Raw genomic sequence first — 25,044 nt, 5'->3', positions numbered from 1 at the left:
AGCTAGTAGAAACTGCTGCTATAATGAAAACTTAGAATCAGAATTTAGAATTAGAATTTAGAATCAGAAGGCCTGGGTTAAAGTTTCAGCTTTTTCAGTTAACTAGCTTTGTAAATTTGCGCCAATCTCATAACCTCTTTAGACTTTAATTTTGTTGATGAAATGAAAAATAGTAATATAACACCTGTTCTAGCTACTGAGAATCAAATATGTATGGAAGATGTTTTTGTAAATATTTACTTCTTAAATTGAGAACACTTTAATTGTACCTTTCCTTTATTAGTCTGTATTATAAATGGAAAACAATGCCTTTCCTTACCACAGTAACTAAATTAGTGCTCTCCCACCAACCATAAATCATTTCTTTTTTTGTCTTTTTCAAATTTTTACTTAAATTCCTGTTAGTCAACATATAGTGTAATATTGGTTTCAGGTGTAGAATTTAGTGATTCATCACTTATATATAATACTCAGGGCTCATCATAACACGTGCCCTTCTTAATACCCATCACTCAGTTAGCCCATCCCCCACTCACCTTCCTCAATCAACCCTCAGTTTGTTCTCTGTCATAATGAGTCTCTTATGGTTTGTTTCTTTCTCTCCCTCATTTTGTTTTTTTTCCCCCTTCCCATATGTTCATCTGTTTTTTTTCTTAATTCCACATATAAGTGAAATCATATGGTATTTGTGTTACTCTGCCTGACCTAAAAGTCATTCCTTATGCCATAAGCCTTGATTTTTTCTAATGGCTCACATTACTTTCTGAATCTATTCATTTACTTCTTCATTGTTTGTATACATCCCTAGAATGTAAACTCCATGAGAATAAGGACCTTGTCAATTTTATTCTGCATATATCCTTTGTTCTGAGAATAGTTGCTGGAACCTATTGAAAGGAGGGAGGGGTTAAAATTTAGGAACTTAAAATCACAGATTATCCTCAGACTCTCTGCCTTTTTGAGGTATATACTCTTAGGCACATAGTAGGCAATCTTTAAGTGCCTGTTAAAGCATATTGAATAGAAATTAAATTTTTTAGTATAAGGAGTGTTGCTTTCACAGGGAGGTGAAATGTGTCATAGCCCAGGAGGGCAGAACTATTTTCTTACAACATCTCCTTGTATGCATGAAATCAGATCTAAAATGGAAAGTTATGGAAGAATAAGATAAATGTTTGTGAGACAGAGATGACAGACTCTTTTCCAATAATCTATCACCATCTCATGATTATTGAGAAATATTTAACTCTATGCAACTTCTCACTTTCACATTCCCTGTAATGATCTTAAACATTAAGTCTGAGAAAAACAACAATATTTTTTAATTAAAAGTGTTTTGTTACTTTTTACTGTGGCTCATATTTTGGTCTTCTGAAATCATTTAAATAAAATTTGTAAGGAGACAAAGGAAATGAAAGTTTGATGATTTTATAAAATATGAAACATGAAAACTTCCACTTTTTATTTTTACTTGTAGAATTTCAAGAACCTTATGCTGTTGTAGTACTTCTGGAGAAAGATCTCATTGTAGTTGATCTGACACAAAGCAAGTAAGTTATTCATTTACAGATTAACACTATTTTTATACTCTATTCATTACAATGAAAATACAGGAAGTTATCATAGATAATTGACATTAGTGTATGTTAGATGGTAAATATTCTTTATGTGGAATATTGTTATGCTAGAATTGTAGAAATGTAATTAGTTCAATAATGAAAACAAAACCAGGAGACTTTAGGAGACGTAGAAAATTGTAACACATTTTTAAGGCAACACCTGATGTTTGGAAAGATGCATTTGGAGACTCAGGACACATAAAATGGATCACATTTTTTTCTGTTAACCTAAGCAAAAACAATCGTTATGAAAATTTGTACAATGTACCATATGGCCATCTGCTAGCTATGGACTAATGGAAAATGGCACATGATTAAAGTGTTATTGGACTACTGCAACAACAATACAGGAGAGCAGGATCTCAAAAGCAGAGGAGATGGAGGCCTTCTTTTACTTTCTTTTCTTTCTCATGTTGTAGGCAATGGAAACAAATATGAAATATTGCTCTTGGAGTTGCTTTCAACTCCTTTACATAGTAAAAGTAGATGCAATTTATGAATACTGTCTTCTTGTTACACATTTTCATTCTAAATGATGATAGACATGAAACTGATTTTCCCTATCTTTTTTCTTTTTTAATTGAATTATATTTAACAGACAATGTTATATTAGTTTTAGGGGTATGAGATATTGATTCAACAATTCTATACATTGTTCAGTGCTCACAACAAATGTAATCACCATCTGTTGCATTACAACATTATTACAGTATTACTCACTATGTTCCCTATATTGTACTTTTAATCTTGTGACTTATTTATTTTATAACTGGAAATTTATAGCTTTTAATCCCCTTTATTCCATCCCCCAGCCACTGTTGCCCCTCTGGCAACCACCAGATTGTTCTCTGTATTTATGAATCTAGAATTTTTTCTTTCTTTGTTCACTTATTTTGTTAGATCCCACATATAAGTGAAATCATATGGTATTTGTCTGTCTGAATTATTTCACTCAGCATCATACCCTCCAGTCCTATCTACGTTGCCACAAGTGGCAATATCTCATTAGTTTTTATGGCTAAGTAATATTTCAGTGTGTGTGTGTGTGTGTGTGTGTGTGTGTGTGTGTGTGTGTGGCACGTCTTCTTTATCCATCTATCAATGGTCATTTAAGTTACTTCTATATCTTGGTTATTGTAAATAATGCTGTTATAGGGGGTGCATATGTCTTTTAAAATTAGTGTTTTTGTTTTATTTGGGTAAAAACCCAGTAGTGGGACTACTAGATCACATGGTATTTCTATTTTTAATTTTTTGAGAAACCTCCACACTGTTTTCATGGTGGCTGCACCAATTTATATTCTTACCAACAGTGCACTGGGGTCTCTTTTCCACCACATCCTTGCCAATACTTTGTATTTCTTGTCTTTTTTGATTCTAGCCATTCTGACAGGTGTAAGGTGACCTCTCATTGTGGTTTTGATTTGCATTTCCCTGATGATTTGTGATGTTGGGCATCTTATTCTGTGTCTATTGGCCATCTGTATGTCTTCTTTGGAAAAAAATTTGTTGAAGTCCTCTGTCCATTTTTTAATCAGATTATTTAGTTTTATGGGGTTAACTTGTGTAAGTTATTTAAATATTTTGCATATTAACCTTTTATCAGATATATCATTTGCAAATATCTTCTCCCATTAAGTTGCCTTTTTCACTTTGTTGATGATTTACATTACCATGCAAAAGCTTTTCATTTGGGTGTACTCCCAATGGTTTATTTTTGTTTTTATTTCCCTTGCTAGAGGAGATACATATAGAAAAATGTTTCTATAGCAGATGTCTGTCTATCCTTGATGTCTATCTTTTCTTCTAGGAGTTTTAAGACTCCAGCTTTCACATTTGGGTTTTTAACCTGAGTTGATTTTTGTGTATGGTGTAAGAAAGTGGTCCAATTTTACTCTTTTACATGTAGCTGTCCTGTTTTCATAACACCACTTTGGAAAAGACTGTCTTTTCCCCATTGCATATTTTTGCCTCCTTTGTTGTAGGCTAATTGACCATATAAGGATGAGTTTATTTCTGGGCATTCTATTCTGTTCCACTGGACTATGTGTTGTTGTTTTGCTTGTTTGTTTTTGCCAGTACCATACTACTTTGATTATTACAGCTTTGTCATATATCTTGTAATCTGGAATTGAGATAATTCCAGATTTGTTCTTTCTCAAGATTGCTTTGGTTATTTGGGGTCTTTTGTGGTTCCACACAGCTTTTAGGATTGTTCTACTTTTGTGAAAAATGTTGTTAGTACGTTGATAGTGATTGCATTAAATATGTAGGTTGCTTTGGGTTGTATGGACATTTTAATGATATTCTTTCAATCCATGAGCATGGACTATCTTTTCATAGTTTTTGTTATCTTTAATTTCCTTCACCACATTTTATAGTTTTCAGAGTACAAGTCTTTCATCACCTTGGTTCAGGTTATTGCGAGGTATTTTATTCTTTTTGGTGTAATTGTAAGATTGTCTTAAAATTTTTCTTTCTGCTACTTCATTATTATAGAAATGCAACAGATTTTTGTATATTAGTTTTGTATCCTTCAACTTTATTGAATTCATTTATCCATTCTGGTAGGTTTTTGGTGGAGTCTTTAGGGTTTTCTGTATATAGTCTCAAGGCATCTGCAAATAGTGACAGCTTTACTTCTCCCTTACCAATTTGGATGCCTTTTATTTCTTTTTGTTGTCTGAATGCTGGAGCTAGGATTTCTAGTACTATGTTGAATAAAAGTGGCAAGAGTGGACATCCTTGTCTTGTTCCTGATCTTTGAGGAAAAGCTCTCAGATTTTCAGTATGATATCATATGAGTATGATGTTATCTGTGGGTTTTTAATATACAAACTTTATTATATTGAGGTATGTTTCCTCTAAACTCACTTTATTGAGAGTTTTTAATCAGGAACAGATGTTGTATTTTGTCAAATGCATGTATTAAGATGATCATATGGTTTTTATCCTTTTTCCTGTTAATGTGATGTATCTCATTGATTTATTTGCGAATATTGATCTATCCTTGCCTCCCGAGAATAAATTTGGGGTGGTGGATGATCATGGTGAATGATCCTTTAGTGTGTTGCTTAATGCAGTTTGTTAATATTTTGTTGAGGATTTTTGCATCTGTGTTGTTCATCAAAGATATTTGCCCATACATTTCTTTTTGTAATGTCTTTGTCTACTTTTGGTATCAGAGTAATGCTTGCTTGTAGAATGATTTGGAATTTTCATTTCTCTTCTATTTTTTAGAATCATTTAAAAAAAGGTTTAACTCTTCTTCAAATATTTGGTAGAATTTGCTTGTGAAGCCATTTTGTCTTGGACTTTTGTGTGTTGGAAGTTTTTGCTTACTACTTCAATTCTTTTACTAGTAACAATTCATTTCAAATTTTCTATCTTCCTAAATCAGCTTTGGTGGAATATGTTTCTAGGAATTTAGCCATTTTTTTCTAGGTTGTCCAATTTGTTGGCATATTTTTCATAATCTCTTATAGTTCTTGTATTTCTGTAGTGTTGGTTGTTATTCTTCCTTCATCTCTGCTTTTGTTTGAGTCTTCCTTCTTTATTCCTTGATGCATCTGGCTAAAGGTTTATCAGTTTTGTTTATCCTTTTATTTTTTAATGTGTATTTTTGAGAGAGAGAGAGACAAACAGACAGACAATGCGAGTGGGGGAGGGGCAGAGAGAGGTATACACAGAATCTGTAGCAGACTCCAGGCTCTGAGTTGTCAACACAAAGCCTGATGCAGGGCTCTAACTCACAGTGAGATCATGATCTGAGCCAAAGTCAGATGCTTAATTGGCTGAGCCACCCAGGTGCCCCAGTTTTGTTTATCCTTTTAAAGAAAGGATAAACCAGCTCCTGGTTTCAATCTTTCTATTGTGTGTGGATTTTTTAATCTCTATGTTGCTCTAATTTTTATCATTTCCTAGGTTGTTTGAGGTTTCTCTTATTTCTTGAGGCTTATATTGAGGCATGTATTGCTACAAACTTCTCTCTTAGGACTGTTAGAACTGTTTTTGCTGTGTCTCAAAGATTTTGGACTATTGTGTGTATGTGTGTGTGTGTTTTTCATTTGTCTCCATATATTTTTTTATTTCCTCTTTGATTTCTTGGTTGACTCATTGGTTGGTTAGTAGCATGTTGTTTAGACTTAATGTATTTGTGTTCTTTCCAGATTTTCTTGTAATTGATTTTAATTTTCATAACACTGTGGTCAGAAAAAATGGTTGATATAATTTTAATCTTTTTAAATTTATTGAAATTTGTTTTGTGGCCTAACATGTGATCTATCTTGGAGAATATTCCATGTACAGTTAAAAAGAACATGTATGCTGCTGTTTGGGATGGAATAATATGTATATATCTGTTAGGTCTATCCAATCTATTGTGTCATTCAAAGTCATTTCCTTTAGATTTCCTTTCTGTGATACAATTGATATAAATGGGATGTTCAAGCCCTCTACTATTATTTGATTATCAATTTTTCCCTTTATGTTTGTTAATATGTGCTTTATGTATTTGGGTCCTCCAATTTGGGTACATAGATATTTAAAATTGTTAAATCATCTTCTTGGATGTTCCCTTTATCATTATATAGTGCCTTTCTTTGCCTCTCATTGCAGTCTTTGTTTTAAATTAAAGTCTTTTTATCTAAATATTGCTGCCTCCATTTTGTTGTTGTTGGTGGTGGTTTTGGAGTGGTTTTTTGCTTCCATTTGCATGGTATATGTTTTTCCAATCCTTCACTCTCAGTCTGTATGTGTCTTTAGCTCGGAAGTGAGTTTCTTATAAGCAGCTTATAGAAGGGCCTTGTTTTTTTAATCCATATAGTCATCCTATGTCTTTTTATTGGAGCATTTAGACCATTTAAAGTAATTATTGGCAGGGTGACTGGGTGGCTCAGTTGCTTAAATGTCTGACTTGATTTCGGCTCAGGTCATGAACTCACAGTTCATGGGATAGAGGCCTGCATTGGGCTCTGTGCTGACAGTGTGGAGCCTGCTTGGGATTCTCTCTCTCCCTCTCTTTCAGTCCTTTCCCCTCTCTCTTTCTCTCAAAATAAATAAATAAACATTAAAATAAATAATTATTGGTAGGTGTGTACTATTGCCATTCCATTAATTGTTTTCTAGTTGTTTCTGTAGTTCTTCTCTGTCCCTTTCTTCTCTTGCTCTCTTGTCTTGTTTGATGGCTTTTTTTTACTGTTATGCTTGGTTTGCTTTCTATTTATTTTTTTGCATATCTAATATAGGTTTTTGATTTGTGGTTACCATGAGGTTCATATGTAACATTTTATGGGTATAGCAGTCTATATTAACTTGATAGTCACTTAAGTTCAAACACATTCTAAAAGCATTACATTTTTACTATCTCTATGTCTTATGTATATGATGTCCTATTTTACATATTTCGTATATATATTGAATGGTTTTGTAGATATAATTTTCTGTTTTTATGTTTTAAAGCTCCATACTGGTTTTATAAGTGATTAATCCACCAACTTCATTATGTGTTTCTTTTACCTGTGAACTTTTTTTCTTTCATAATTTTCTTCTAGTTATGGCCTTTTCTTTCCACTCAAAGAATTCCCTTTAACATTTCTTGTAAGGCTGGTTTAGAGATGATGACCTCCGTTAACTTTTGTTTGGGAAAATTTTTATCTCTCCTTCTATTCTGAATGGTAATCTATTCTATTCTTTGCTGGATAGAGTATTCTTGGTTGTAAGTTTTTTCCTTTCAGCACTTTGAATATACATGCCACCCCCCTCCTGGCCTACAATGTTTCTGCTGAAAAATCAGCTGATAGCCTTGTGGGATTTCTCTTTATGTAACTTTCTCTTGCTGCTTTTAAAATTCTATCATTGCTTTTTGCTGTTTTAATTATTGTATGCCTTGGTATGGACCTCCTTGGGTTAATCTTGTTAGGGGCTCTCTAAGATTCCTATATCTGGATGTCTGTTTCCTTCCCTAGATTAGGGAAGTTTTCAGCTATTATTTCTTCAGATAAGTTTTTTCTTTAATATGAAATTTATTGTCAAATTGGTTTCCATACAACACCCAGTGCTCATCCCAATAGGTGCCCTCCTCAATACCCATCACCCACCCTCCCTGCCCTCCCACCTCCATCAACCCTCAGATTGTTGTCAGTTTTTTTTTTTTCTAATTTTTTTTTCAACGTTTATTTATTTTTGGGACAGAGAGAGACAGAGCATGAACGGGGGAGGGGCAGAGAGAGAGGGAGACACAGAATCGGAAACAGGCTCCAGGCTCCGAGCCATCAGCCCAGAGCCTGACGCGGGGCTCGAACTCACGGACCGCGAGATCGTGAGCTGGCTGAAGTCGGACGCTTAACCGACTGCACCACCCAGGCGCCCCTGTTGTCAGTTTTTAAGAGTCTCTTATGCTTTGGCTCCCTCCCTCTCTAACTTTTTTTTTCCTTCCCCTCCCCCATGCTCTTCTGTTAAATTTCTTAGGATCTACATGAGTGAAAACATATGGTATCTGTCTTTCTCTGTATGACTTATTTCACTTAGCATAACACTCTCCAGTTCCATCTACTTTGCTACAAAAGACCATATTTCATTCTTTCTCATTGCCACGTAGTACTCCATTGTGTATATAAACCACAATTTCTTTATCCATTCATCAGTTGGTGAACATTTAGGCTCCTTCCATAATTTGGTATTGTTCAAAGTGCTGATATAAACATTGGGGTACAAGTGCCTTTATGCATCAGCACTCCTGTATCCCTTGGGTAAATTCCTAGCAGTCCTAATCCTAGGTCATAGGGGAGATCTGTTTTTAATTTTTTGAGGAACCTCCACACTGTTTTCCAGAGTGGCTGCACCAGTTTGCATTCCCACCAACAGTACAAGAGGGTTCCCGTTTCTCTACATCCTCTCCAGCATTTATAGTCTCCTGATTTGTTCATTTTAGCCACTCTGACTGGCGTGAGGTGGTATCTGAGTGTGGTTTTGATTTGTGTTTCCCTGATGAGCGACGTTGAGCATCTTTTCATGTGCCTGTTGGCCATCTGGATGTCTTCTTTAGAGAAGTGTCAGTTCATGTTTTCTGCCCATTTCTTCACCAGATTATTTGTTTTTCGGGTGTGCAGTTTGGTGAGCTCTTTATAGATTTTGGATACTAGCCCTTTGTCTGATATGTCATTTTCAAATATCTTTTCCCATTCTGTTGGTTGACTTTTAGTTTTGTTGATTGTTTCCTTTGCAGTGCAGAAGCTTTTTATCTTCACGAGGTCCCAATATTTCATTTTTGCTTTTAATTACCTTGCCTTTGGGCATGTATCAAGTAAGAAATTGCTGCAGCCGAGGAAAGAGAGGTTTTTTCCTGCTTTCTCCTCTAGGGTTTTGATGGTTTCCTGTCTCACATTCAGGTCCTTTATCCGTTTTGAGTTTGTTTTTGTGAATGGTATAAGAAAGTGGTCTAGTTTCATTCTTCCGCATGTTGCTGTCCAGTTCTCTCAGCACCATTTGTTAAAGAGACCATTTTTTTTTCCATTGGATATTCTTTCCTGCTTTGTCAAAGATTAGTTGACCATACTTTTGTAGGTCCAATTCTGTAGTCTCTATTCTATTTCATTGGTCTATGTGTCTGTTTTTGTGCCAATACCATGTTGTCTTGATGATTACAGCTTTGTAGTAGAGGCTAAAGTCTGGGATTGTGATGCCTCCCCCTTTGGCCTTCTTCTTCCATATTACTTTCGCTATTCGGAGTCTTTTGTGGTTCCATACAAATCTTAGGATTGCTTATTCTAGCATTGAGAAGAATGCTGGTGCAATTTTTATAGGGATTGCATTGAATGTGTAGATAGCTTTGGTTAGTATTGACATTTTAGCAATATTTATTCTTCCAATCCATGAGCATGGAATGTTTTCCATTTCTTTATATCTTCTTCAATTTCCTTCATAAGGTTTCTATAGTTTTCAGCATACAGATCTTTTACATCTTTGGTTAGGTTTATTCCTAGGTATTTTATGCTTCTTGGTGCAATTGTGAATAGGATCAGTTTCTTTATTTGTCTTTCTGTTGCTTCATTGTTAGTGTATAAGGATGCAACTGATTTCTGTACATTGATTTTGTATCCTGCAACTTTGCTGAATTCATGTATCAGTTCTAGTAGGCTTTTGGTGGAGTCTATTGGGTTTTCCATGTATAATATCATGTCATCTGCAAAAAGTGAAAGCTTGACTTCATCTTTGCCAAATTTTGATACCTTTGATATCCTTTTGTTGTCTGATTGCTGATACTAGAACTTCCAACACTATGTTAAACAACAGCGGTGAGATTGGACACCCATTTCGTGTTCCTGATCTCAGGGGGAAAGCTCTCAGTTTTTTCCCATTAAGGATGATATTAGCTGTGGGCTTTTCATAAATGGCTTTTATGATGTTTAAGTATGTTCCTTCTATCCCGACTTACTTGAGGGTGTTTATTAAGAAAGGATGCTGAATTTTGTGAAATGTTTTTTCTGCATCTATTGACAGGATCATATGGTTCTTATCTTTTCTTTTATTAATGTGATGTATCTCATTGATTGATTTGTGAATGTTGAACCAGCCCTGCAGCCTAGGAATGAATCCCACTTGATCATGGTCAATAATTCTTTTTATAGGCTATTGAATTCGATTTGCTAGTATCTTATTGAAAATATTTGCATCCATATTCATCAGGGATATTGGCCTGTAGTTCTCTTTTTTTACTGGGTCTCTGTCTGGTTTGGGAATCAAAGTAATACTGGCTTCATAGAATGAGTCTGGAAGTTGTCCTTCCCTTTTGGAACAGCTTGAGAAGGATAGGTATTATCTCTGCTTTAAATGTCTGGTAGAATTCCCCTGGGAAGCCATCTGGTCCTGGACTCTTATTTGTTGGGAGATTTTTGATAACCGATTCAATTTCTTCGCTGGTTATGGGTCTGTTCAATTTTTCTATTTCTCCCTGTTCGAGTTTTGGAAGTGTGTGGGTGCTTAGGAATTTGTCCATTTCTTCCAGGTTGTCCAGTTTGTTGGCATTTAATTTTTCATAGTATTCCCTGATAATTGCTTGTATTTCTGAGGGATTGGTTGTAATAATTCCATTTTCATTCATGATTTTATTTGGGTAATCTCCCTTTTTTTTGAGAAGCCTGGCTAGAGGTTTGTCAATTTTGTTTATTTTTTCAAAATACCAACTCTTGGTTTCACTGATCTGTTCTACAGTTTTTTTTAGATCTATATTATTTATTTCTGCTCTGATCTTTATTACTTCTCTTCTTCTGCTGGGTTTGGGGTGTCTTTGCTGTTCTGCTTCTGTTTCCTTTAGGTGTGCTGTTAGATTTTGTATTTGAGATTTTTTTTGTTTCTTGAGATAGGCCTGGATTGCAATGTATTTTCCTCTCAGGACTGCCTTCGTTGCGTCCCAAAACATTTGGATTGTTGTATTTTCATTTTAATTTGTTTCCATATATTTTTAAATTTCTTCTCTAATTGCCTGGTTGACCCATTCATTCTTTAGTAGGATGTTCTTTAACTTCCATTTTTTGGAGGTTTTCCAGACTTTTTCCTGTGGTTGATTTCAAGTTTCATAGCATTGTGGTCTGAAAGTGTGCATGGTATGATCTCAATTCTTTTACATTTATTAAGGGCTTTTTTGTGATCCAGTATGTGATCTCTCTTGGAGAATGTTCCATGTGCACTCGAGAAGAAAGTATATTCTGTTGCTTTGGGATGCAGAGTTCTAAATATATCTGTCAAGTCCATCTGATCCGATGTATCATTCAGGGCCCTTGTTTCTTTATTGATCCTGTGTCTAGATGATCTATCCATTGTTGTAAGTGGAGTATTAAAGTCTCCTGCAATTACCACATTCTTATCAATAAGGTTGCTTATGTTTGTGATTAATTTTATACATTTGGGGCTCCCATATTCGGCACATAGACATTTATAATTGTTAGCTCTTCCTGATGGATAGTACCTGTAATGATTATATAATGCCCTTCTTCATCTCTTGTTACAGCCTTTAATTTAAAGTGTAGTTTGTCTGATAAAAGTATGGCTACTCCAGCTTTCTTTTGAATTCCGGTAGCATGATAGAGAGTTCTCCATCCCCTCACTTTCAATCTGAAGGTGTCCTCAGGTCTAAAATGAGTCTCTTGTAGACAGCAAATAGATGGGTCTTGTTTTTTTATCCATTCTGATACCCTATGTCTTTTGATTGGAGCATTTAGTCCATTTACATTCAGTGTTATTACTGAAAGATATGGGTTTAGAGTCATTGTGATGTCTGTAGGTTTCATGCTTGTAGTGATGTCTCTGGTACTTTGTGGTCCTTGCAACATTTCACTCACAGGAACCCCCTAGGATGTCTTGCAGGGCTGGTTTAGTGGTGATGAATTCCTTCAGTTTTTGTTTGTTTGGGAAGACCTTTATCTCTCCTTCTGTTCTGAATGACAGACTTGCTGGATAAAGGATTCTCAGCTATATATTTTTCCTGTTCATCACACTGAAGATTTCCTGCCATTCCTTTCTGGCCTGCCAAGTTTCAGTAGATAGGTCTGCCACTAGTCTGGGTCTCCCTTTGTAAGTTAGAACCTGTTTATCCCTAGCTGCTTTCAGAATTTTCTCTTTATCCTTGTATTTTTCTAGTTTCACTATGAGATGTCGTGCAGAAGATTGATTCAAGTTATGTCTGAAGGGAGTTCTCTGTGGCTCTTGGATTTCAATGCCTTTTTCCTTCCTCAGATCAGGGAAGTTCTCAGCTATGATTTGTTCAAGTACAACTTCAGCCCCTTTCTTTTTCTCTTCCTCTTCTGGAATTCCTGTGATACAGATATTGTTCCGTTTGATTGCATCACTTAGTTCTCTAATTCTCCCCTGTAACTCCTGGATTTTTTTATCTCTCTTTTTTCAGCTTCCTTTTTTTTTTCCATAATTTTATCTTCTAATTCACCTATCCTCTCCTCTGCCTCTTCAATCTGTGCTATGGCTGCCTCCATTTTATTTTGCACCTCATTTATAGCATTTTTTGGCTCTTCATGACTATTTCTTAGTCCCTTGATCTCTGTAGCAATAGATTCTCTGCTGTACTCTATGCTTTTTCCGACCCAGTAATTTTATGACTATTATTCTAAATTCTTGTTCCATTATATTGCTTAAATCATTTTTGATCAATTCGTTAGCTGTCGCTACTTCCTGGAGTTTCTTTTGAGGAGAATTCTTCCATTTCGTCATTTTGGGTAGTCCCTGTGGTGGCTCGTAACTGCAGGGCACTTGCCCTGTACTGCAGTGGGGCCACAGTCAGACCTGATGTCTGCCCTCAGCCCACTGTTTGGGCCACAGTCAGACTGGTGTGTACCTAATCTTCCCTTCTCCCAGAGGCAGGACTCACTGTGGAGTGGCGTGGCCCCTGTCTGGGCTACTTGCACACTGCCAGGCTTGTGGTGCTGCTTCTATGGGATCTGGTGTATTAGCCAGGGTGGATCCACAAGGTGCCCAGGGTTGGGAGGGACAGGCTTAGCTCGCTTTGCCATGGGTGGTCCCCTGTGGGAGGGGCCCTGCAGCACAGGGAGGGAGGTAGACCCATTGGAGGGATGGATCCACAGAAGGACAGCGTTGGGCGTTTGCGCGGTGCAAGGAAGTTTGGTGACGGGAACTGGTTACCTTTGGAATTTCATCAAGGAGATGGGATTGGGAAATGGAGCTTGCCAGCACCTTTGTTCCCCGCTGAGCTGAGCTCTGTCTTCCGGGGCTCAGCAACTCTCCCTCCCGGTGTCCTCTCGCCCTCCCTGTTCTCTGAGAGCAGAGCTGTTGACTTTTAACATTCCAAATGTTAAGTCCCACTGGCTGTCAGAACTCACGCAGTCTGGCCCCTCCACTTTTGCAAGGCAGACTCAGGGGCTCTGCCTTGCCCAGTGGGCTGCCCCTCCACCACCCTGGCTCCCTCCCACCAGTCCGTGTAGCATGCACTGACTATCTGCCCTTCCTACCCTCTTCCGTAGTCTTCTTGTCTACGCTTGGCTCCGGAGAGTCCATTCTGCTAGTCTTCTGGTGGTTTTCTGGGTTATTTAGGCAAATGTGGGTGGAATCTAAGCGATCAGCAGGACACAGTGAGCCCAGCGTCCTCCTACACGGCCATCTTCTTCCTCAGTCTCTCTTCAGATAAGTTTTATCCCTCCTTCTCTCTCTTCTCCTTTTGGGATCCCTATAATGTGAATGTTAATCCTCTTGATGATGTCACAAAGTTCTCTTAACCTGTTGTCATTTATTCTTCTCAGTTGCTTCATTTTCAGTGCCCTGTCTTCCTGATCACTGAGCCATTCTATTTCCTAATCTACTGTTTATTCCCTCTAGTATGTTTATTTCAATTATTGAATTTTTCGTGTGTGCCTGGTTCTGTTTTATAATTTCTCTTTGTTGAAATTCTCACTGAGTTCATAAACTCTCTACTGAAGTTCACTGAGTATCTTTATAATCATCACTTTGCATTTTTATCAGGCATGCAGCTTATCTCAGCTTTGCTTACATCTTTAACTGTGATTTTGTTATGTTTTTCATTTTGGGACATATCCCTCTGTCTTACTCTGTGTTTGTTTTTTAAACAAACTGTGCCATTTGTTGTTGTTTTTTAAATAAACACAGAGGTCAGCTATATCTCATAGTCTTGAGAGTAGTGGCCTTGTATAGAAGAGGTCCTGTGGTGCCCTGTAGCAATATTCCCCTTGGTCACCAGACCCGGGTGCTCCTGGGATATCTTCTTTGGGAACTGTGTGCACCCTGGTCTATAGCTGACTAGCATCTGCATTTAGCCCAGTCAGCTGCAGTGATCAACTTTGCCTGCTCTGGGTGCACTAGACAGGGTTTGGTCCCCGTGCTATTGAGGGGTCTGAAGTCTCTGTGGGCTTTTAGGTGAGTGGGGTCAGCAGTCAGGCTCATGATTAGTCTTCACAGGCACAGTGAAATGGCAGGGCTTTCTCCTTGTTTGCCCACAGAGGCTTTTGTTGGTGGGTGAGGCCAGCAGCCAGACTAGGTATTTGCAGTCAGCCTCTCTACCATAACTGTGGGCACACTGAAGAGCAGGGCTTTGTCTCTGCATAGCCAGCTAAAAGGCTCAGTTTTTGAAATTGTAGGTATGCTGCTGTGTGGGGTTATCTCCCCATTTCCTCAGGACACTTTGGATTGGCACTGGTCTGTACCAAGGATGCTTGCAGGATGTAGAGGGGCAGGAGCTTCTTTGCAGGGATGCCTGTGAAGGCAGGTGGGTTGGATGGGGTAAGAAACTCAGTGCTACCAAGATAGGTGGAGAGTGTTTGGGCTGGTTTCCAACTGTGCAGAATGCACCCACCAACATTTGTTTTTGGAGAAGTCTTATTAAGATCTCTGCCCCTTCAGTGCACATTCTGAGATTAGTAAATAAATCTTCACATTTACTCCAGGGACTTTTCAAACTGCAGCTTCTGTGCTATGTCTCAGTTGGGGTTATTTATTATGCTGGCTCTTTAATGGCAGGGACTGTTTCCTATCTCCTTATGGCTTTCCTAGAGTTAAGCCCCATGTTTTTGAAGCCCCATGTTAATGGAGACTTGATTTCCTACTGCATATCCCCAGTGCCTAGGGTGGGGTCTAATCATCTTACTTCTCTGTGCTTGTGGTATCCCTCTCATGTGTGATTAGTCTTACCAGTGGTTTGGTTCCCAACATCATCTCTGCCCCTCAGTGTGACCTGTTCTCTACAATTAACTGCAGAAGGTCTGTTCTGCCAGTCTTTAGACCATTTTCAGAGTTAGTTGTATAGATATAGTTGTTATCTTGGTGTGTCCAAGGGACAAAATAAGCTCAGGATCCTCCTGTCTCTGATTTTCCCTCATTCTATGCTCTAGGCCCACTGATCTCTTAGCCCCTTTATATTTAGAATTTTTGTGCATTCTCTCTCCTCTATATTAATCTTCCCTTCCTTTTTCTCCTCATTAACATCTCATCTGTAAGAAGCTCAACTCAGGTATCATTTCCTCATTTAAAAAAATTGTTTCATTACCTATATAATTTGGTCAAATATCCTATTACAGACTCTCACAGCTCCCTTGCTCGTCTCCTTCATAGCTTTGACACATATAAAATTTTCCATCTGTTATTGTTTCAAAATGGTTTCTCTACTAGACTGTAGTCATCATGGAGAGGCTTTGTCTGCACATGGAGTAGGTTCTCAGTAAATTTTTGTTGAATGACTTATAGCCTGAGTTCTACTTTCCATGTCATTTGAAAATGTCAGAGCCGAAGTTCTTCTTTATATTCATTTGTAGCATATATTTCAGTAGTTTGAAAGATATATAGGATTGGGCCTTAAGATCATCATCACTGATTCTGCCTGGCTACTCTATTTATCAAGATTAAAATTGAGTAAGTTTTGTGTACATGTATAGATTTGTTATGTCTCTTCCTCTAAGTTCTAATATTAGTTTTATTAAAATGTACTCTTCAGTTCTCAACAGTACTCATCTTCTTTCTGTGCCATATTTGTTGGTTACTTATACTTTATCTAGTTGGCTATCTTTCAAGGCCCTTTATACCTTTAATAATCACTGTTTTCAGTATATACATTTATTCTTACAGTTTTCATTAGCTTATATGGGTATGTGAATTCACATTTTGTTTGCTAGTTTTTATTTAACATTTCACCTTTGGCAGCACCATATTTTAAACTATGTGACATTCCCATTGAGTGTCTAAGAAATTTAACATATTCTCTTTCCTTCCAAATAGTTAACTTTTAACCATGTTTAAATAAATGTTCAAATTAATTTATCCCTTCTTCCCTTACCTCCTTTTTTCCCCACTTAATTGTTTATATGAAAACAAGCATCAGGGCTTACAAATTTTTCCTCTTCTTGATTTCTTGGATTTCTATCTTTGCTTACATCTCCACATCTAAATTCCTATAATACATTTTAGTTATTCTTTTCTTAACTATATTTCTCTTTACTCTTTGCCAATATACTAATTTTCCCCAAACATTTTCATGATGTTTTCACTTTGTCAGTCTATCACTATAACCTCTTGTTATTATCAAATCTGAAGTTGTAGATGTGGTCTTTAAGGTGATCCATTTATTTTACTTCTAATTCATCAATCTCAGATGTGTTTAATTTCTACTCTGAAACTGAGAAACTTTCATCCATCTATTTTAATCTGCTTGCTGTTTCTTTCATTTATTTCTGGGTCCAGGTAGTACTTTATACTTTTTAAAAAATGGTTCTAATTTAAATTCCAGTTAACATAGTGTAATAGTTTCAGGTGTATAATATAGTGATTTGACACTTTCATAAAACACCCAGTGCTCATCATAAGTGCACTCCTTAATCTCCATCATCTATTCAATCCATTCCCCCACCCACCTCTTCTCTGATAACCATCAGTTTGTTCTCTATAGTTAACAGTCTGTTTCTTAGCTTGCCTCTCTTCTTTTTTACCTATGCTTGCTTGTTTTGTTTCTTCCACATGAGTGAAATCATATGGTATTTGTCTTTCTCTGACTTATTTCTTTTAGCATTATACTCAATAGCTCTCCATCCATGTAATTGCAAATGGCAAGATGTCATTCTTCTCATGACTGAGTAATGTTCCAGTGTGTGTGTGTGTGTGTGTGTATACACTACATCCTTATCTATTCATCAGTCAATGGACAGTTGGGCTGCTTCCCTAGTTTGGTTATAGGAGATAATGCTGCAATAAATATTGGCGTGCATTTATCCCTCTGAATTAGTATTTTTGTATTCTTTAAATAAATACCTAGCAGTGCAATTGCTGGATCATAGGGTAGTTCTGTTTTTAACTTGTGAGGAATCTCCATACCGTGAAGTGGCTGCACCAGTTTGTTCACATCCATTCCAACACCTATTGTTTCTTCTGTTGTTGATTTTAGCCATTCTGACAGGTGTGGAGTGACACATCATTACAGTTTTAATCAGTATTTCCCTGATGATGAGTAACATTGAGCATCTTTTCACGTGTCTGTTGGCTATCTGGATGTCTTCAGCCCATTTTTTAATTGGATTATTTGTTTTTAGGGTGTTGACTTATATAATTTCTTTATATATTTTGGATATTAACCCTTTATCGGATATATCATTTATTAAACACAACTTGCTCCTTTTCAACTGATTTGCATATACTACTATTCTTATCTGGGATAGAATCTGCAGCATTTCAGATCAGAGGAAGAAAACCCTTGCCAATACACATACATGTTATACTCTTAGATTGGACTATGTTTTTAACTAAGTTCCTAATAATATGGTGGAAAATTATTGTTACTAGCCCCTAGACCCTCAGTAAAACAAAACAAAACAAACAAAAACCTTATATAAGAAATAACATGAATACACAGACCTAGAACATATGCAGCATAGAATAATAACTCCCTCTACTACAGTGCCTAGTAGCTCTGGTACATGAGAAGTGCACATATTATGTCTCTAAGAATTCTTTATGTGGTTCTATACTGATACCCATTTTTAAAATTATAGTGGGATTAAAGATAGGAAATTTACTGCATCCATAAGTCTGTATTCCCCTTATGTTCTCTAGTTTAGTTTACATTGGAAATATCTTATATATAATCATTCACACACCTACACAGCAAACAGGTCTTTCAATAATTCTGTAAAAAAATAAAACATTGCCTATGTACTACTTCAATAGGAAATGCATGTCATATTTACTAAGATATTTTAACATTTACAAGTATATTATATAAATATTTGTCAATGTATTAAAACACATAAGATAGGTGTTTTCTCTATGTACAACTTTATGTAAATAAGTCAACTTGATGAATACATTTTCAGTTTAACATAATTCATTCTGTCTGTATTAACAAAGTGATATCACTGTGGAATTTTGGAATTACAGAAAAGACAATGAGTTTATTCAAGAAAAATTCTACCACTATTCATATTACATTTTATAGATAAATATTCTTAAAAGAGCATTCTTGTTCATGTGATCCTTGTTTTAGGATACCTAAGCTATTAAGTGAAATGTATAATTAATATTTAGAAGCTTTTAGGGTTTTTTTTATAAAACTTACTTCATTTTTTATCTTTGGGAAGTGACACTAATATATTGTCTTCATCTATTAGTTTTCCAATCTTTGAAAATCCGTATCCCATGGACATTCATGAATCACCAGTTACATGCACAGCATACTTTGCTGATTGCCCACCAGATCTGATTCTAGTACTCTACTCTATAGGAGCCAAGCATAAAAAACAAGGATACAGTAATAAGGTAAAAGTAACCATTAAAAATGTTTTCTTATATTCATATCATATGATCATACTTTTTCCTGTTGAACTAAATTCTTCTGAGGTCATAAGCTGGTGTCTATAAGACATAACTTGTGAAATTTAAATTTTCCTAAATGCCACATAGCTTTAAGCCTACACAAATATAAATTTCTTATATACTTATTTTATAAATATATGATAGTATAGACTTACAAATATATGATAGTATAGACTTACATACTGAGGTACATTTACCTAAGTATATATTTAAACTAGCATATATTTGAATCATAAGATGTAATTTGTAATTATTTCAGATGAAGGATTATGTTTTACAAAATTCAAGAGTCAACTTCAGTTAACTATTTCTTATTCAGTGGTTATAAGGCATAACTAACAAAAGTCATTTGTTAAATAACTTTCTCAATTCAATTTTGTTGTATTTAACTATAGGATTAAAATACTGGCAATAGTAATTTATGGTTTCTATTTACACAGGGCTGTTGGAATTGACAACTCCAGGGGGCACAATTTACATAGTACTCTGTGTTAAATGGAACTACAATAGTTTGGTACAGAGACCATGTGGCAAACGTAGCAACACTGTATTTGTATGATTAAAATACTTCTTTAGTACTTTTTATGTATATGGTAATTTTTGTTAAAATTTGTACTCTTAAAGAAGATGGAATTGTGCACTTGGAATTGTTTGTTCAATGAAATTAAGTAAAAGCTGCACACTTCATCATTTACTTTACGGCCATTTATTTTTAAATGAATCTTTTGCCATTATTTTAAAGTGTTTTCCTTTAAAAATTTTAAGTAATTTAAATAAAAAAAAAAAAACCTCATAAATTCTTCCTGAATAATTTATTTAGGAGTGGCCAATCAGTGGAGGAGCCTGGAACCTTGGAACACAAACATATCCAGAAATTATTATTACTGGGTAAGTGGGATGTGATTTGTGACTTTATCAATTCATAAACAAAAAGATATTATTGAATTTTTATACTTCCTGTAATTGTGCTCTGGCAGTACCAGAAATGTCACTACTTCCCATAGGAACTGACTTCATGCTCTAATATTAGGAATGAAAATAGAAATATAACAACAGATAAAGATGAGACTTAAAAGATTATAAGGCATTCTGCTTATGAGATATGGAATATATTTTTTCCTATTTTTCCCACTAAGCATTACCAAAAGCCCCAGTTATTAAATGTGTGTGTGTGTGTGTGTGTATATATATATTTATTTATTTTTATTGTTTTTTGGGGGGGGGGAGGAGAGAGAAGGGGAGGGGCAGAGAGAGAAAATCCCAAGCAGGCTCCATGAGGTCAGTGCAGAGCACATTGTGGGGCTTGAACCCACAAACTGTGAGATCGTGAACTGAGCCAAAACCAAGAGTTGGACATGAGCCACCCAGGCACCCCAATATTTTAAACAAACATAAGATTGGAAAAGATGGAGAGAAGCGAGGCTGGTTAGGGCCCCCCCAACACCCAAGAAATGACATGGTGGTGAGTTTCCTAGGTTTCCTTTTTGCTTTGTTATCTCAGAATTGGAGCTGAAGAAGCTGGCAACTTGGAACTGCCAGTGGGCACAGACTAAACAAAAAGTCCAATAAAAGCACTGTCTACTCAAAGGATGATGTAAGGGGCAACCTATCAAGACAGAAAACTGTTAAAAAATAATCTCTTTACTCTAGCTAACCACAACAGAAAAAAACTATGCAGAGGCCGAGTGGGGAGCATCAGTTTCTGACATTGAGCTGAGTAGGGGGCTAGAACTTTTAACCCTTCTGGGGTGGTAATGAAACCCATCATGTGTGGTGTTAGAGATCATGTGGGGAACCATAATTTCAACCACTGCCCAACAGTAATGAGCCACACACTTTCCTCCTCTTGTGTCAAGACAAGTCCAGTGAGGAAGGAAAGAAGAAAACAGGACCGAAAAATTACATAAGGAACAATAGCTGAAAACTTCCTAATTTTGACAACATACTTGAGCCTCTAGATTCCAGAAGCTGAAAGAACACATCATAGTCAAACTTCTGAACACTAAACACCAAGTAAAAATCATGAAAATAAGAGAAATGTCACCTTTCTGATAGTGCAAAACCAAATGCATGACAGTGGATTTTTCATCAGAAACTATGAAGGCCAGAAGAAAATCTGATCTCTTTTAAGTGCTGAAATAAAACAATTGGCAATCCAGAATCCTATACCTAATAAATATATCTTAGAGGAAATATTGAAGACAATTACAAATGCAAGAGGATAAAGGGAAGTAAAAAGGAGATAAGGTTTTTATACTTACCTCAAAATGGTAGTATGATGACACCAGTTATAAATATATAATGTAATACCTAAAACAGCCATTAAAAATATGTGCAAAGATACACTCAAAAACATTATTCATACATCAAATGGATGTATTAAATAACTGAAGTAATCCATAGAAAGGTAGGGGGAAACAAACAGTGAAAAAAAAGACTGAAGCCCTAACGTATCAATGATATTAAATATAAATGATCTGAGTACACCAATTCAAATGCACAAATTGGCAGAGTGGATTAAAAACATGACCCAACTATATGTTGTTTACAATACACTTACTTCAAATACAATAGTATAGTCAGATTGGGAGAAAAGTGATGGGAAAATACTCTATAAAGTAATCAGTGGAGAGTGACATCAGAAAGATGTCAGAATAGGGAGCCCAGAAACATTGATGTAACAACAATATATGTTTCAAAAAGCCTTCACGAAAACCCAGAGATTAGTTAGGAAATAATAGTACTCCAGGCAAGTTCAAAGCCTAAAATAGCCACAGCCATTTCATTTCATTTCAACTGTGTGAGCTCCTCCTCCAAATTGTCACAGCTTGTGTTCAAGGGGAAGGTCCAACCTGCATCTTCTTTCATGAGAGGGAAATAGAAGAACAGACTGTACATTCAACGTTCCTGCTTTTCAGGGGGATCCCTTGGAGATTGACAGGTGAGACAAACTATGGTACTGATGGAAGATGGATCCCTGGGGGCAGCACAGAACAACAACAAAAACGCTCAGTGTTTGTTGAAGCACCAAAAAACTTGCAATGCTGCCAACAGACTGTAGAGGGAGCAAGAGACTACAAGCCACTCGTAAAGAAACCAGAAACTTCTATAATTGGGAAATTATTACACACAGCCCAAAAAAGACACATCCTCATTAAAGGTTTGAGAAGCCCCTAGGATCTCTACATGGGCCGATGGGTGAAAATCCGCCCCTGTACAAAGCCAGCCCATAAGAGGTGGCTACATTTTCAAATGCTAAATTCACAACAAGAAATAATAAACACAAAGAAATAGTGAAATATAGCCCAAAGGAACAAAAACACTCCAAAAAACAACTGATCCTAAGGAAATGGATATCTGTGAATTAACTGACAGTTCAGAATAATTTTCTTAAACTCAATGCACTGTAAGAGTACATGTTTAGGCTAAACAAAATTAGGAAAATGATGAATGAATGAAATGGGAATATCAGTAAAGACACAGAAACAACCAAAAAGGAGTTTGGGAAAAAAATACTGAATTGAAAATTTTTATTAAAGGGAGGGATCAATAGAAGACTTAATATGTAGAAAGAATCATCAAACTTGAAGATAGGTAATATGAAATTATCAAATGAGAGAAACAAAACAAATGCCTAAAGGACTTAGAGAATACCATGAAGCAGATCAATATAAGCATTATGGTGGTCCCAAAAGGAGAAGAGAGAGAGAAGGGGACAGAGAACTTATATGACAAAATAATGCTAAAAAAATTCCAAAATCTAAGTAAATGAACATTTGCATTCAAATATTCCAATGAAGTTGAACACGAAGAGGCCCACAATGATATACATCATAGTCAAATGAACCAAACACAAACAAATAATCTTGAAAGCAGCAACAGAAAAGCTACTCATTATGCATATGGAAACTCCATAAAATAATCTGGATTTCTCCACAGAAACATTTTAGGCTAGAAGGGAGTGGGTTGATACATTCAAAGTGCGAGAAGTAAAAAACAAACAAATAAACAGAAAAAACCACCCAGCCCTGAATACTGTATCTGGAAAACTACTTCAAAAATGGAGAAATAAAGACCTTCTAACATAAACAAAAGCTGAGAATGTTTATCACCAATATACCTGCCTTACTAAAACTGCTAAAGAGAGTTCTTCAAGTTAAAATGAACACTAGAGAACAAAATGAAAGCAAAGAAAATATATAGACAGAAACAGAATCCTGTAATGTTGTAGTGGTGATATATAAATAAGTTTAAATTCAAGTTTAGAATTTAGGAGATAAAAGCATTTAAAAAAATGAGTAAAAGAAGGGAATAAAACCATCATTTCAATAGATGCAGAAAAAGCATTTGATGAAGTACAACATCCATTCATGATAAAAACCCTCTGATAAGTAGGTCCAGAGGGAATATACCTCAACATAATAAAGGCATTATATGAAAAACCCACATCCAACATCATACTCATGGAGAAAAATTGGGAGCTTTTCCTCTAAGATCAGGAACAAGACAAGAATGTCTACTCTCACCACTTTCATTCAGTAAAGTACTGGAAGTCCTAGCCACAGCAATCAGACAAAAAAAAAAAAGAAATAAAATAATCCAAAATGGTAAGAAGTAAAACTCACTATTTGCAGATACCATGATACTGTACATAGAAAACCTGAAAGACTCCAGCAATAAATTACTACAACTGATGAATGAATTCAGTAAAGTCACAGGAAACAATATCTGTACAGAAACCTATTCCAGTCCTATATGCTAATAATGAAGCAGTAGAAAGGGAAATGAAGAAAATAATCCCATTTATAATTACATCAAAAACAATAAAATATCTAGGAATAAACTTAGCCACAGTGGTAAAAGCCCTGTACTCTGAAAACTATGAAACACTGATGAAGGAAATTCAAGATGACACAAAGAAATGGAAAGACATTCCATGCTCATGGATTGGAAGAGTTGGAAGAGCAAATATTGTTAAAACATGTACACTACCCAAAGTAATCTACACATTTAATGAAATCCCTATCAAAATATCAATAGCATTTTTCAGAGCTAGAAGAAACAATCCGGTAATTTGTGTGGAACCACAAAAGACCTTGAATACCCAAAGCAATCATGAAAAAGAAAATTAAAAAAGGAAAGAAAAAGAAATAAACCCACAATTATATGGTCGCTTAATCTTCAACAAAGAAAGAATGAATGAATATACAATGAGAAAATGACAGTCTTCAAAAATGGTATTGGGGAAACTGGACAGCCATGTGCAAAAGAATGAAATTGGACCACTTTTTTTTCACCATACACAAAAATAAACTAAGAATAAAGACCTAAATGTGAGACCTGAAACCGTAACAATCTTTGAAGAGAGCACAGGCAGTAATCTCTCTGACCTCAGCCATAGCAGATTTTCAGATTTTTCTAGATATGTCTCCTGAGATGAGGGAAACAAAATCAAAACTATTGGGATTATATAAAAATAAAAAGTTTCTGCATAGTAAAGGAAACAATCAATAAAACTAAAAGACAACCTACAGAATGGGAGAACATATTTGCAAATGACCTATTCAATAAAAGGATTAGTATCCAAAGTATACAAAGAACAGATATAACTCAATACTGCCAAAATAAATAACCCAATTAAAAATGTGCTGAAGATATGAATAGACATTTCTTGAAAGAAAACATACAGATGACCAACACACACACATGAAAAGATGCTCAAAATTACTCATCATCAGGGAAATACAAATCAAAACTACAATGAGCTATCACCTCACACCTGTCAGAATGACCAAAATGAAAAACACAAGAAACAAAATATGTTGGCAAGGATGTGGAGAAAAAGGAACCCTCAGGCACTATTGGAGAGCATGCAAATTGATGCAGCCACTGTGGAAAATAGTTTGGAGTTACCTCAAAAAATTAGAAATAGAACTACCCTATGATCCAGTAGTCACACTACTGGATATTTCTCCAAAATGCAAAAACATTAATACAAGGGATACATGTACCCCTGTTTTTACAGCATTATTTACAATAGCCAAAATGTGGAAGCAGCTTAAGTGTCTATTGATAGATGAATGGATAAAAAAGTATA

The 25,044-nt window shown here is 35.9% G+C and overlaps 1 protein-coding gene across 7 annotated transcripts in view; it reads left to right on the top strand.

Moving 5' to 3' along the window:
• Nucleotides 1–25,044, top strand: part of STXBP5L (syntaxin binding protein 5L) — a 403,067-nt gene that overhangs the window by 219,953 nt on the left and 158,070 nt on the right. For all 7 annotated transcript variants that reach the window (XM_086675312.1, XM_086675318.1, XM_086675315.1 and 4 more), the window contains exons 12-14: nucleotides 1,478–1,550; nucleotides 18,743–18,890; nucleotides 19,768–19,835. In XM_086675312.1, coding sequence (XP_086531438.1) covers nucleotides 1,478–1,550; nucleotides 18,743–18,890; nucleotides 19,768–19,835 — 289 coding nt within the window. The remainder of the gene's footprint in view (nucleotides 1–1,477; nucleotides 1,551–18,742; nucleotides 18,891–19,767; nucleotides 19,836–25,044) is intronic.

Source organism: Puma concolor, chromosome C2 (genome assembly GCF_028749965.1).
Source record: "Puma concolor isolate L17-30 chromosome C2, mPumCon1.1.hap2, whole genome shotgun sequence".
In the NCBI taxonomy this organism is placed as follows: domain Eukaryota; kingdom Metazoa; phylum Chordata; class Mammalia; order Carnivora; family Felidae; genus Puma; species Puma concolor.
This window is presented reverse-complemented; position numbering and strand designations above follow the sequence as displayed.